The sequence below is a fragment of the Dermacentor albipictus genome, chromosome 6 (assembly GCF_038994185.2).
Source record: "Dermacentor albipictus isolate Rhodes 1998 colony chromosome 6, USDA_Dalb.pri_finalv2, whole genome shotgun sequence".
NCBI classification, from domain to species: domain Eukaryota; kingdom Metazoa; phylum Arthropoda; class Arachnida; order Ixodida; family Ixodidae; genus Dermacentor; species Dermacentor albipictus.
The window spans coordinates 106,940,818-106,956,204 of record NC_091826.1 but is presented as its reverse complement, the minus strand read 5'-3'; the positions used below and the strand labels follow the sequence as shown (position 1 = coordinate 106,956,204).

At 46.6% G+C, this 15,387-nt stretch overlaps 1 protein-coding gene across 9 annotated transcripts in view; it reads left to right on the top strand.

The window, feature by feature from the left end:
• Positions 1 to 15,387, top strand: part of LOC135904986 (zinc finger protein 90-like) — a 95,090-nt gene that overhangs the window by 42,357 nt on the left and 37,346 nt on the right. For all 9 annotated transcript variants that reach the window (XR_011515366.1, XR_011515367.1, XR_011515365.1 and 6 more), the window contains exon 6: positions 6,580 to 6,943. Coding sequence is in view for 2 of the 9 variants with exons in the window: in XM_065435984.2 (XP_065292056.2) it covers positions 6,580 to 6,943 (364 nt within the window). In the remaining 7 variants the exon portion in view is untranslated. The remainder of the gene's footprint in view (positions 1 to 6,579; positions 6,944 to 15,387) is intronic.

Sequence of the window (15,387 nt, the reverse complement as noted above, 5' to 3'; positions counted from 1 at the left end):
GTGTGGCTGCCAAATTTTGCTCCTCCAGGTCAAAGAACAAAAAAGTTAGCTGTGATCCCACCTCCCCCTTAAGTGACGTAAATCGTGAGCACAAGACGCCACGGAGTTCACATGAACCGCTAAAGCGCTGACAACTACTAAGTTGCCCGTCATGTGTTCAATTTCACATGTGTGCCCACGCCCGCTGATGTCGGAGCTAGGTGGGAAACATGTGCTTGCATTTTCCAGCTGCGTTTCTGCAAATGCATGTGCAACAACACTGACAATACATTGCTACCATCGTCTCTAACGTCACACCATTTTGCTCTCAACAATGATGTTTTCATGATAGCTCTCATGACAAGTCTGGAAAAGGGTGTCACATTTAATTTATAGACATTAAGATTGAAATAAATGACCCTATTACTTAAATTACCTAAAAATAAATTACCTAATAAACTGAAGAGGCGCGGAGGCGCACTTGCTGCACTCGTTTGGCCACCTCTCCAGTATCACAGGGATCCAGGATACAGTCGAACCCACGTTAAGGATATCAGTTATAAAAATGTATCGGGTACAAGAATCAGCAGCTGATGCACCATTAAGTTTTATATGTGTTTTATGGTCAAATAAACCACTTACTGCAATGCTCCCATGCCACATTATCGGTTGTAACAATTTAATCTGGCTGTGGGGCATGTGCTCCAAAACGAAAAAAGAAAGCAAGATTCCAGGGAAGAAAAAGTGGGTGAGTCTCTTTGTCACGGTCACCTTTGTGTTGCAAACGAATCCCCTCCCCGCACGATACACCTTCATCGCATTGCCTTGAAGAAAAATATCTAAGATTCTTTGTTACACCCATCTTTGTGTTATGCACCTCCCATGGAATGGTTTTGTCCCACCCCTATACTGTCTCCCTTCTACCCTCTCTCTGGCATTAGAGGAGTGGAAGGGAGACCGGAGAGGGGTAACTAAGGCGTGCCGTGTGGGGCGTGCATGACATAAAAGTAGGAGTGGCGAAGCGGCTTGTATTTTTTTTTCTTTTTTCTGGATTTAACATTTCTTTTCTTTTTGGCATAGACACCCAGTAGCCAGATTTACCTGTTATAAGGAATAATGTGGTACGTGAACATTGTACAGTTGAAACCGCTTATAACAATATTCAAGTGCCACGAAAATTCTATGGTTATGGGATAATTTTTATAACTGAGTTGCATGTAAAAAATCAAAATAGGGAAATGTCAGAGCTGTTGCGAGAAAACTGTAATAGTGGGGAGGCCAGTGCTCCTCCCCATCTTGTTCCTTCATCCGGCTGCTGAGTGTGTTCACTCGTTTAACTGTTTAACTCTGTTTACTGCACACTCTGATCGCTTGTAACAAGTCGCGGCTTTCGGCGTTCAAGAATAGCACTGCTATAACAACTACAAGTAGGGTTCACGGGCAACAAGCGATATCCGAGCTCTGCCGAGGCATAGCTTTGGTTGCCCTAAACGGGGCCTTTTAAAAAATTCGAGAAGGTTGCTGCAGCAGCCTCTCAGCTTGAGAAATGCAGAAGAAACGCTGGGGTAAGATCGCCACAAGCATCTTACTGCTCACATACTTCTAGCTTGCTTGCACGAGAAAACCCCATGCCCGTGAGCCTTACTTGCTTTACGCGAAACTAGTTAGCATCCTTCTCCAAGGCATCTAGGTGCTTCACATAGTGCAATGGAAGGTTCCTCGCGAAAACAATGCCCCGGAGGGACTGAATCATCTGCCAGGCCTCCTGTGAGGACAGCGTTCAGGCGGCCTGCCCTACTGCATCATCGCTGCCATTGTTGCTGTCGCTATCTGATGCAAGCATGTTCACGACGATCACCTCATCAGTTAGAAGCACTTAGTTTCCACATCTGTAGCAGTGCGCTTTCTTTTCACCGGCAACGTTCTACATTACTGTTGATCAGCAGGCGGATCAGCTATCTTCCATTTCGGTGATGAGTAAAACGAGGCTAAGAGACCGCGTGGCCAGGAATTACTTTGATGCAGCCAGCAAAGACGAGCACGAGCAACTTAATCCGTTTGCAGAACTGTGCAGAATGGGGGCCCAGGGAGAGAGAGAGAAAAAAATTTATTTGAACCATTGAGGTCATTGCTCTTGAGGTCGAGTGGGTAGCGCTCATTCCAGGACTCCACTGGCCATGGCTGCTTGACGTACTTGCTGGACGAGAGCTTCTTGTCCCTCCAGGGTATCGCCGGTCAGCTGTACCTCCCACCGCTCAAATGACGGGCTAGGCATCTTTAAGTGTTGAGGTTTGCCGCCGCACCCCCACGAGATGTGAAAGAGTGTAGGGCGTGTGTCGCTACACCAGGGCCAGATGCCGCGATATGTATGTGGGTACATTTTGCTGTATCTGTGTAGGTTTGGGAAAGTGTTGTTCTGAGTAAGTCTGAGAGCTACTGCCTCTTCAGTGCTGAGCTTTCTGTGAGGGGGAGGATAAATCTTGCAGTTGAGTCGCTAGATCTCGAGTCGGTCGCTGTAATTGGACGGCAAGGGCATGAAGGTAAAAGGTGGGGATTGATGAGACGATTGGTTTTGCCCTGCTCGGTTGATTAGCGCTTGAGCTAAGGCGTTTGCTCTTTCGTTCCCCTCCAGTCTCGCGTGGCCTGGCGTCCACATGATTTGATGGGATTCTTGCAGCCTCGGGCATAGAATCTGAGCTGCCAGCAGCGGTGTTCGTCCATTGGTAAAGTTACGGCAGGCCTGTTGCGAGTCGGTAATGACATGAACTGCCCTGCCTACCCTGTCTTTTTTCTTTATTACTAGCGCTGTGGCTATGGTCTCAGCCACAGCTTGGGTGTCTGCCCTGACGGAGGCTGCGAGGATCAAGGAGTTTTCTCTCCTGTTCAGGTGGCTACCGCGAAGAGGCCCCCTACAGGGTACGCCGCCATGTCCACGTACGTTACGTACGGGTCACCCTTGAATTGTCGGCGCTGTCTGTCGACGCGGGCCTTGCATCATCCTTCATGGAGTTCATGACTCATGTGCTTCGATACGGGGTTTGCCTTGATCTTGCCTCTGACCTCAGGCGGGAGTAATTGTTGCCCATCGAGGGCACGGAGCTCCGTTGCCATTCCAGTCCTGTGGAGGATGGCTCTGCCCATCACTGTGTTCTGTTCTCTGGCTTTTTGCGAAGCCATAACCACGTCTAACAGCTCAGCGAAGGTGTTGTGGATCCCAAGGGCTGCTAACTTCTCATTTGAGGTGGTGACAGGGAGACCCAGGGCCCTTTCGTATGCGCCACTGATGATGGCATTGACTTGTTCTTGGTCACGTTTGTTTAGTGAGTGGTAGTGATATGGCATGCTATACGTTGCATGCATGCTAGCCTGGACGAGGCAAAGCGTGTCCTCTTCTCGCATGCCCTTGTGGCTTCTTGTTATTCGTTTGATAATCCGCAAGATCTGGTTGGTGGCAGATTTTAGGGTTTGGATGGTGTGGGAGGCTTTCATGTTGCTCTGGATCCAAAAACCCAGCATCCTAGTCTTATTGCTTTCCATGATCTTCTGGCCCTCTAGATAGAGGCCGATAGGGCCGGGAGATGTGTAGATTCCTTCTCCATGCACCTGGATCACATCGGACTTCTCGGGAGCGCAACACATCCCACTCGCTGCCGAAAATCTCTCCACGGCCATCGCGGCCTCCTGAATGGTCGCCTCTTTTCACGCGAGCGAGCCCTTGGCGGCCCAGAGCGTGATGTCATCTGCGTAAAAGGTGTAACCTAGGTCCGTGATCGTCCGTAGCTCTTTGTTCAGTGCTAGCATTGTGACGTTGAAGAGAATCCGGGAGACTATCGCCCCTTGCAGCGTTCTTTTGTTCGGCACATCGATCATAGCCAATCAAGTGTGGCCTGTTCTGATGGTTGCCGTCCGGCCCATCAGGAACGATTTGACATAATATAAGATGCGCTCCCCGCAGCTGATGTCGTTTAGTCCCTTGAGAATGGCCTTGTGAGAGATGTTATCGAAGGCCCCTTTCAGGTCGAGTGCGAGCAGGAGGTGTTCTCCTCCCTTCGGGATGCCCTTGAGAACTTCCCTTAAGATTAAGAAAGCATCTTGCACAGAAAGACCCAGCCTGAAGCCGTGCAGGGTGTGCGGGAAGAGGTCACCATCCTCTATGTAATGTTGGAGGCGGGTTTCAATGACCCTCTCGTACAGCTTGCCGAGGCACGAAGTCAGTGAGATGGGACACCGGGCGTCGACCGCGGGCTTCTTGCCGGGTTTGGGAATGGTCATGATTTCCACGTGTTTCCACTCCTTCGGTATGTGACCCTTGCTCCAGAGTTCCTCGTTTAGGTATTCGGTCAAGTCGTGGATGTGTATCGGGCTCAGGTTGCTAATCATGGCATTGGTGATTTTGTCAACCCCGAGAGCAGTGCTGCACTGTGAGGCTCGTGCCACGGCATACACCTCTTCCTCCGAGATCGGAGTGTCCAGTTCTGGTCTTAGTTCTTCGTATTTTAGGAGGCAGGGTCATGTGGGGTCACTACCCCGATATCTGGTTTTTGGGTGTCAATCAGATCCTGGTCGTTTCCGGGGAACTTGTGAGCGATTTCTAGAAGCGTCCGACTATTTGTCGATTTCACCTTGTCGGTCTTGATCAGGCAACATAGGATAGCCCATGTCTGCACCGTACTCGGGGTACCCTTGAGCAAGGTGTAAAACTAAACCCACTTTTGCTGCGTCAGGTCGTTTGCGTAATTTCTGGCTTCATCTGTTATATGCTCAATTCGTAGACAGTTTCCAGTTTAATCGCTGTCGCTTCCACCCTTTGAGGAGGCCCTCACGCTTCCCACAGGTGTAAGAGCTGGCGGTCGACTTCGGGCGTCTCGACAGTGCACTGGACGGTTTTGGTGGTTTGGATGTGAACGTCCCAGAGGTGCTACATCCATTCCACTATTTCCGTTATACCGTTTTCGGGCAGGGGGTACTGCCTGAATGCCTCCCAGTCCGTGAGCCTAATTTCGCCAATTGTTTTCTTGAGTTTCAGGGTGAATACCGAGATGCTGAGGATGTAGTGATCGCTGCCCAGTGTTTCGCCCAGGTGTGTCCATGAGTATTCCCTTACGTGATGTTGATAGGTGATGTTGGATGAAGAGCTGGAGTGAACTTGCCTTTTTGTTGAAAGAGCGACAATTCCACTGCCAGGTCTCGAGGTGTTCAGCCGCGCTGCGTGTGGTGTTAGACATTGCTGATGTTCTTGCCACCGGCGTCACAGTTGTCGACGTTCCTGATGTCGCCCGTGTTGTTTACAGGTATGCGCCTGCACACCTTGACGCGTGGGTTGCTGCTCTCGTCATCGACCCGCTTGCGCGAGCCAAACTCAATCTTGCGTAGGCTTTGCGCGCTTGCTTCTATGGAACCGGAAGTAGACGACACGACGTGCCATCATTACGCAGAGCCACTGAAGGCGGAGCTTAGTCCCGATCACTTGGCAAATGAGTTGAGGAGAAAATGCATGGCTGTGGAGGAGGGTAACTTGTAATTGTCTGTAGTTCTCTTAATATTAGATGCTTCACACAAATTGTGGCGACACTGACTGCAGAGGTCTCGTCAAGGCGGAGCATGTTGTAACACAAGCAGACGACACTTGCTGTTTGCCAGAAGTGCTTAAGTGTACTGAGAAATTGTTCTTGTGCATTCTCTTTCTGTTGCTTTCTTTTTATAGAAGCAAATTAACTAACATTCCAACCATTATGAACAACATTTGTTCACCATAAAGTTGGAAAAATTATCGATGACGCACCTTGGGCAGCCAGTCGGATAGCTCACCCTACTGATGTGATTAGGGCAATTTATGTCAAATGGATAGGGGTGGCTGAAAATTCAGCTGTGCAGTGTGCTGTGATTGGAAGCAATGTACATATTTAAAACCTTATAATAAATTACATGCTTTACGCGGAGCACTTAGATGCATCAATTAATGATCAGAAGGACCTACTCTAATGTCTCGGTACGTTTGTACAAAATCGTCAAAATAGTTTCAGGGTCCCTTTAAATAGAATTTTCTTGATATTAGAATATGGGTTCGACTGCATCTCTTCAGTGTCTTTTTAACCCTGAGACACAATGACTGCATTTATAGTAAGGTGAAAGATTGGGCCAGTTGGTTTTGCATCACGAGGTTGTAGCAGCGCGAACTAAAACATGTGCACAAAGAAAGAGACACGTGGGTTTTAGTTTACGCTGCTATAACTTCATGATGCATTTGTAGGTACGGTTTGTCAGTGCCATCCTCACCAGTTGATTTGGCTACTGTCACGTTTGCAGGCCTACCCGGTAACACAATGGTCTTCACGTAATATTTATTAGTATTTGTTATGAAAATAGTAGTAGTTATAAAAATTAAAAAAACAGTTTTTAATTTTTATTTGAATTGTATTCTTGCATTGACTGTTCCGATGTTGCATGCTATTTCATTGTATGAATAGTGCTTTTGTTACGCTGATGGCTTTGTTGCTTTTTTGAATAATGCCTGTTTTATGTTATTGTGACCGTAGTTCCCTCTTCAATCAATGCCTTCCTGTATGCCTGTGAGGTGCTCACAAATGAATGAATAAATAGACGCAGCAGCCCCTGCCAGCGGAGCCACTGCGTTCGGATGAGCTTCCAAATGACCGTGCCGGGGGCAAGCCTCCGGTCGGCTGGTACCGGGTGCCCGGCGATGGTCGGCCCATGTACGAGTGCCATTTCTGCCAGCGCAAGTTCGGCTGGAAGAGCAACCTGATGGACCACCTGCGCACGCACACGGGAGAGAAGCCCTTCAAGTGCAGCATGTGCCCCATGGCGTTTGCGCTCAGCTCCACCATGGTCAAGCACTTGCGCACCCACACGGGAGAGAAGCCGTTCAAGTGCTCGCTGTGCCCCAAGCGGTTTGCCCGCCAGGACCACCGGGCACTGCACATGAAGACACACAGGGCAGAGACCGGTGAGCTCTCCATTGCAGCACACAGCTGCGTTAGCATCACTCCCGGCCATTTCCGTGATTGTGATGAGTGCCTTAGCTTTAAAAAAACAAACAACAAAAAGAACCAGTTAGACAAGGAGGCAATGCTTGCGGTCCACCCCAAGACGTTCACCATGGTGCAAAACCACTAGCCCATCAGAAAGCCATACACGTTTCTGTGAGTTGTTATGGCTGTGTGAACATAAGGTATTGGGCTAGTCGTGGGGTGGATTCAGTATGCATCTTATGACCAGCGTGAAAGAATGGGGGACAGGAAAGAAAAGAAAGCCTGTCTTGCATCTTCAATCTGTGTTTCCTTATGCTGGTCTTGAGATGCGTACTAAATCTGTACGGACCATGTTTGCTCTGTCCTCTTTGCGAACTCCTGCCGCTAACCTGCTCTCGAAGTGCCTTTCCTTTACCTTCATCACCCTCCTGATTGGTTGTTCAACTGCGATGGCACAATGCATAGCGACTTCATCTTCTCCCTTATCTGTGCTGTTTCTCTATGATGCTGCTTCACCTCCTTTCCACAGGACGGCTCTGTATCACCGTCTGTGAGGCTGCGGATGCAACTGATAGCTCCTTGTCACAGATGGCACTGGTGTGAGCTTAACTGCCAGTACAGCTAAGTCACCAGCATAGTTCAGCAGAGTAAGCGGATACTCATTCACACCCACTCACCAGTATTTTTGTGTTCCATGGGCTCACTCATACTCAAGTACACTCACACTTGTTGGCACTCACTAATGCTCGTACTCAAGCGCACCAACACTCACTCACTTCCATTCACACTTACTGGCACCCACTCAGGCTCATACTGACGTCTACTCTCAGTCACTGGCACTCACTCACTGATGTACAGTAAACCGTCGTTAACTCAAACTGATGTGTCAAAACAGCGGTCAAGCCGAAATTTTTTCCTTGCTCAGTGTCAACTTCATGTATTTTTCACCTCTTATCTCGAAATTCTTTTGCGCCACACTCCAGATATCTTGAAATTTTGTCTGCAAGAATGTCAGGCAAAAAGTCACTAAGCACAGTTTTTCATGCTTTGTGCACCACTGTGATGTCACCGAAAAGTGACAGGACTATGAGTTTGTAGTGAATTTCTCTTGATTCTACGCCACTCTTATCATACGTCACTCACGGCCGGCTGCAATCTCACTGATAACAGACACTTTAGTTCAGTGCTGCTTGCATTCTGCTCCGCTCAGATTTCGCATGCTTAGACACTGCAGGGAACTGCATAATTTCGCATTTCATAAACACCTCTTGCCAAGACGCGAGGAAGCGCAATAAGCTTGGCTGCAAAATGACCAAGAAACCTAGTGAACGCGCTCCGCTCAGTTGGATTCTAAGTGAAGTGCTGAGGAAGCGGTCTTGGCGCTGTTGGCATGAGCGTTGTGCACGAGCACACTAGCATTCCCGCTAAGCGCTTCTGTGGAAATTTCACTGTTGTCATGACACGGTGACCTGGAACCAGTTTCCATTGGGAAGGTCAGAAAATTGTAAATGTACTGAAAAGTGGTCATTATAACCGATAGATTGTTATATCTGGGGACGTTATAAGTGGTTTCGACTGTATAACAATGAGCTGCCAATGCATATTCAACTTTTGTATATGATCTATGGTAAAATAAACCGCTTACTACGATGCTCCCATCCTGCATTATCATTTATAACAATTAAATCTGGCTACTGGGTGTGCCTGCCAAAAGGAAAAAGAAAGCAAAACCCTCGGAAGTGGGGAGCCGCTCTGTTACACCCACCTTTATGCTGTACACCCTGCACGACACGCCTTCGTCACATTCGTCGCTGGCCTCGTATGCACCTCTCCTGGCTCCCTTCCACCCTCTTGACAATGTCAAAGGGTGGAAGGGAGACTGGAGAGAGGCAACAAAGCGTGTGGTGCGCAGCACAAAGGCACGCATAGCCATGCGGCTCGGGTTTTTCTTTTTTTTTTAGTTTCCTGGATTTCACACTTCTTTTTTCTGCAGACACTGAGTAGCCAGATTTAATTGTTATAGCCAACAATTATCATCGCCATCATCAGCATATTTTTATGTCCACTGCAGCACCTGCCCTGCAATCTCCAATCACCCCTGTCCTGCGCCAACTGATTCCAACTTGCGCCTGCAAATTTCCTAATTTCATCACCTCAGCTAGTTTTCTGCTATCCTCGACTGCACTTCTCTTCTCTTGGCACCCATTCTGTAACTCAGTGGTACACAGGTTATCCATACTTCGTTGAACTCTTTGAACCAGTCGGAAAAGATTGCCTGCGACAACCACGCTTTAAAATTGGCCACATATTTAACTGGCGTTCGCTTCATTCTCTTGAAGAATCTGGGCTGGGCATTTTCCCAATAACTAACGGAATTCGTTTGTCACTGCCATCGCTGTTGGTGCAAAGCAGAACCATCATGCAGAGTTTGCTTTGCTTGCCATTGCTGCAGTTTTCTCCCTTAAATGCCAGCTTGCGATTTGGCAACATCTGATAAAACAGTCATCTCATCAGCATTGTAGAAGTCAGCCACACCATAGCGGCTCAAAATGTCAGGCCGCTTCTCAGCCACCCACGACACAGAAGCATAGTTGTCTATGGAGGCAGGCTCGCCGCTAGTAATTTTCCTGACGACTCCATTTCGGCTCTTAAGTTCTTGCAACCAGCCATTGCTAACTTTGAAGTCCTCGTTGCCCAGGTTGCATGCAAAATATTTCGCTTCCTTCTGCAAGATCACGCCACTTATGGGTATGTTTTGTACTCGTGTGTCTAAAAACCATGTGAACACAGCTTTGTCCACATCGACTTAAGTCGACAACTTCATTCTTTTTTTTTTCTTTGAACTTGTGCCCAACTCCACTGCACTGCGGATGCTTTCTTTTGCATTCAAGATGTTTGACGGGGTGCTGGCTGGGATGTTGAACAGGGCAGCGACATCCTTCTTCTTCTTGCCCTCGGCAACTGCATTCACAACTGAAAGCTTGTGCTTGAAAGACAAAACTTTCCACTTCCTTGCCGAATTCATTTTTGAAATGAACAAACACCGTGAGAAATGTGCGATACACTGCTGAAGTTAACACTCGTGTCATGTCCACTCTCACATTTGCACACTTGCCACCATGCCTCGCCAACACGCATAAGCCTTAAATTTTTAAAAAATGAGAACGAAAAAAAAAAGGCAGGCAAGCATGGTTGTGACACCTGGTGTCATGATGCATAAGCATAAAATGCAGAGGCTGATCTGCTTGTCAGAGTGGCGCTAGAGGCATTGGTGGCTTTTATCATAGTCGTCATTGCTTTGGATTGGTTGCTCTGGCTCGCTGCGGTTGCATGCATTCCTCCCGTGATCGGCCGCTTGCCTTATTTATCAATTGCAAAAGTTATGCATTATTTACCCAAATTTTCAGTAGAGCTGCTGCTCATGATAATAAACGCTAAACACAAAAAATTCGTTGCACCAAGGTCGTCAATCGCCACAATGCCTTCATTATGTGGAGGTCAGAAATACATGGGCATCTATGGGGATGGCGTTGGGGAATGAAAAAATTTCGTTAAGTTCAGGATTATGTTACATAGAAATTCGTTACATCCAGGTTTAAGTGTATGTCAATGCTTTTTTTTTTTGCAACTTGAAGATTGTTTTAAGTGGCTTCAACTGTGTATGTCAAATACATGCTGTGCGAGAATTTAAGACTACTGAATCCATTTGTGGACTTGCTATTGTCCAGGAACTAATGTTTCATTCCCTGAGTAGTTTTTTTTTTCTGAGCGGTGTTGAGTTTTAACGGAAGCACCAAGAGTGTGGTTCATATAGTTTGACCGTGAAGATCGCAGACACTTTGGCTGCCGGACGTTCGCACGAACAACGTTCTTCTGGTTCTGTTGCATCCTCAAGTGATTGTTTAGATGCGTCTTGCAGCAGTCACTCTGAGGATGAATGGAGTTCATCAGATTTTCATTTGGACGATGGAGATGACCTTCAGAACTGCTAGGAAGAAAACATTTTCTTGCAACTCATGTTTCTTGTGATCTGTACTGTTGAACCGTTCACATGTTGTAGAGCCTTTTCATGAAGCAGTTTTCTCCAGAAGAAAGAGATGGTGCTAATGGTGGTGCGCCACTTGTTGCCTCGGTGAAAGTACACAAGTACGAAACCATTACCACATATGTCTGATAGTGTGCGATAAGCTGTCAGAAATGCAACTGGTTGTTCGCTAATGCACTGTGCTCCATTTATGCTGCAAAAATCTGGAACGGTAGAGAGAAGACGTAAGCAGTAGTTGACTTCAAAGATAGTGACTGGCATATTAAGGAGGGATTCGGCTTTCGCAGTCTGAAAAATGGCCGAAAAATCTATTTTTCAAAAATCACATTTTCAGTTTCCACTACTCTTTCTCTACCCCATTCCAAGGTATCATCCCTGAAAAACGCGTAAAATTACTCTAAAAGATTTGTGGTACCAGCCAAGGCGACGAGAAGTTTCGTGGCAATCGTGGAAATACGGTGTTTTGAAGTCACGATATCTCCACAACAGTGCAACCAAGTGCTGCCATCTTGGTTGTATCAGAAAGAGCATTTTTCCAACTTCAAATCTGCCACTTTCTCGGCCTCCTCCGAACGAAAATCAACGCAGAAAAAGCAAAAGTTTTGAAGTCTCGTGGTGGTTTCTGATTGGTGGCACGCGCCATGTGACAGCAGCGCGCTGCCTCATTGGTCTCCAGAGCAGTTGCCCCTGGCCCGGCTTGCGAAGTGCCGTCACATTGTCTGTTCTTCCCGTAGCTAAGTTCTCCAACACCCGTATCATCAGGGGCTCCATAGTTTCGCTAGCGGCTCTGAAGGAGTGCATGGCATAAGTTCTTGTAGGATTTCGGCTGTAATCATGTATCAGCCACAGTACAAAAAGAAATACAAAACTGCACATCTATTCGCCAGCCATAAGCGAAAGGCTCCGACGCCCAAAAATAAAGCGTTCTCAACAGCTTCCAGTGCCGACTCTGCTGATGTTCAGTGCGTTGCGAACATTGTGAACATGCAGCAGTTCCTTCCATGCATAGATGCCTTGAACCTGCAACCAAGCACCCTTCATGTTGACGTCTCGGACCCACAACTACGCACTTCATGCAACGGCGTCTCGGACCTGTGGCTACGTACCTCGCGCGCCGATGTCTCGGACCCGTAACTACACACCTCGTGCGCCGATGTCTTGGACTCCCAACCAAGCACCTCCACGCCAATGTCTTGGACCTTCAACCAAGCACCTCGCGCATGGATGAAATGCAGTCGAGAATTGGCGGTACAATTCAGGCTCACTTGGAGCCGCACTATCGCTAGAAGCTTCTCATGGGCGTGCCAAGACAGAGAAAGCATAACTCAGTTTTGTTTCGGCGACCAAGAGAAAAATGAAGCTAACGGATGAGAGTGACATGTGCCAATGTGGAGCTGGCAGATGAGTTTTTGGTTGTGCAGGTGACAGCATTGAATGCTTTGTACAAGAATGTCTTGTGCCAAGAATGCTTTCAGCCGGGACTGAATGTTCATTTGGGAACAAGGCATGGGTTGGCTGCACGAATGTTATTGACCTGCAATGCCTGCAGCATTGTTGCAAGTGAATGGTAGAGGGTGGTAAGGCTTTTGATGTGAATATGTGTGCAATGGCAGCAATCAAAACTACCGGCAGAGGGGCCACTTCACTGACCTGCTTTGGTCAGTAATAGATGTTTCACACAGAGGCTTGTGCCATGAGACCTTCCAAAAACATCTGAAATAAAAAATTCAGGCCTGCTGTTGAGGTAACTGCAGCAAGTCTCTTTTATGATGCTGTGGCAGCCGCGCTGAAAGTTTACAGCAAAGTGGAGCCAGCATCCACAAAAAATGTGACCGTAGTCTACAACGGGACATGTATGACATGGGTTCATGCATCCCATATTGGTGTAGCCACAATAATTGAATATTTCACTGGGCTGGTGCTTGATTGCATTGTCCTCTCAAACAGATGCCATAGATGCACGCTTGGGCCAAAAGAAGCCGCTGAATGCTACAGTGAATGGAGAGACACTCACGTGTGTCAAAAGAACACCGATAGAAATTCAAGCCGAATGGAGGTCGAGGCAGTGTTGATCTTGTTCAGAAGGCCACTAGAAAGGAATGACCTCCACTACACATCTATTGTTTGTGATGGAGATAGTCATATTTTCCAGGCCCTTTGTGAAGCCAAGGCATATGGCTTCATAGCATTTAACAAAGAGGATTGTATCAATCAGGTGAAAAAGAAGATGGATACAGCCATGAGAACACTTGTCTAAAAAGCAGAAGAAATAAATCAATTATGACCGGACCAAAGACCTAATCAAAAAGCTCACCAATTACAATGGCAGAGCCGTACATAACAATAGTGGTGTAGATGATATGCAAAGGGCCACAATGGCAACCTTCTATCATATCACTTCAACAGATGAAGAGCCTCATCATGAACTCAGCCCTCCAGCAACACTGAGCTGGTGCAGACACTGGGCTGCAGAAGCTGAAGGTAAAGTTCAACACACGTTGTAGCTGCATTGCTACCAGTGTATCAGCACCTCACGGATCCTCAACTACTCAGTTGTTGCCAAGGCAAGAAGACTCAGAATGCAGCCAAGAGTCTCCACTCTGTCATATGGCGTACCAAACAGCAAAATGCTTCATTTATTGCAGCGGAGACAGCTGTCAAGGCAGCCTGCAAGTGCAATGCCGGAACTCTTCGTCCACCGAGAAAGTTTTGTGCCTCACTTGGCTTTAAGCCAGGAAAATATTCTCTTCAAAGAGCCACAGAAAAGGATGCCCTATGAAAAAAAAAGGCATTGAAAGAACATCAGATTAAAGGTTACATGCCTAAGAAGCACCACGTTTCTAAGGGTACCAAAGATTACAATCCTGGTTCATTTTAGAAGAGTGGAGGAAAGGGGAAACTTCAAAAGCCTTTTCTTTTCTTTCAGAACTGTTTTTTGCCTTCTGCGCAATTGCTGGAGCTGGTTTCTTTGTTACCGTTTAGCCTATTTTGACTGTTTCTTTTTTGTCATGTTTCTGGGGCTAGGGTGTAGGTCACAACAGTCTCGCTCTTTTACTTTGACTTTTTTATAAATTTATGATGTGGCTATTTGTTCATCCTGAAAGTATGTTTGATGAGAAAAAAAAATGACATAACATAAAATTTGTGTTGGAAAACAAACAAACAAAGCAAGACTCATGACCTTCAGCACGCATTCAACTGTGCAGTTAATACTCAACAAGACTCCCATCGTGTATTTTAAGCTTACTAGGCTCTGGAGAAAGTTCAAGATAGAAAAATTTTTCTCAATAAATTTCAATCAAATGTTTGGAAGGTATTGCTCTGAAACTCATATGAAAGCATCAGGGAGACATTCTAAACATTTGTGCCAATTTTCTCAATATACATGAAGAAATAAGGAAGTTCATTTTCAAAGCCATGTTGCCCCTGAAGGAATAAAATTAATCATTGTGACCAAGTCCTCATACCGAATGCTACATAAAGACTGCCTGTGTTGCCGCCCTTTCACAATGCATGGCTTTTCTTGAGGCAAAAAAAATCCCCTCTTCTGCCAACATTGTGTCGCTAACCTACGAAGAAAGAACCTCATACTCAGAATGTTGGCATGTTTGGCATGAGTGAGTATATCACTTGTTACACAGTGTCAAAGAGAGTAGCACCGCTTCCTGGCATAGTAAGTTTCTTGCACATTATCTACAAACATCCACCCCAACTCACATGCAAACTTATGCTCACTCTATTGCCAGCGTATCAAGAATAAGTGAATGGGTGCACACTTGAATCAATGCGCTGAAGCATGGGTGATGGCGACTACACTGACAACACACGAGTATTTGAAGCTGAACGTTTTGTGACATTCCACAGGCAGTAAATGAGTGACTAGTGATAATACGCCTTTGCTACAACATACCGTATTTACTAGAATCTAGGCTGGCCCAATTCTAAGCTGACCCCCGAATGTCTAAAGCCAGTAAAAAAGAAAAAAAAAACTACCTCGAATGTAGGCCAAACAAAAAAGTAAGTACAGCGTTCACAAAATGAAAACAGCGTTTATTCTATATGAACATGCCAAGCTCACTCTGCATCATCATCGCTGCTAGCCTCGTTGCTATCTTACTTATTGCTGTCATGTCCTCGTTACGGCACATGCAAAAGGTGTCTCCCATTGTCTCCTCCAACAATGAATGTTTTTCTCATCGATTCTGTAGTCCCACTCAGCTTGAACATTTGACGATGCCTCTACGGCTAGCACAACTTTTAATTTGAAAGTAGCACTATAGGGGCATTGCCTGTTTGGTACCATTACAATAAAGCCACACTACGCACTGATACAACGCAGGTCAAAATGGTGACATCAGCCGTATACTTCAGTAC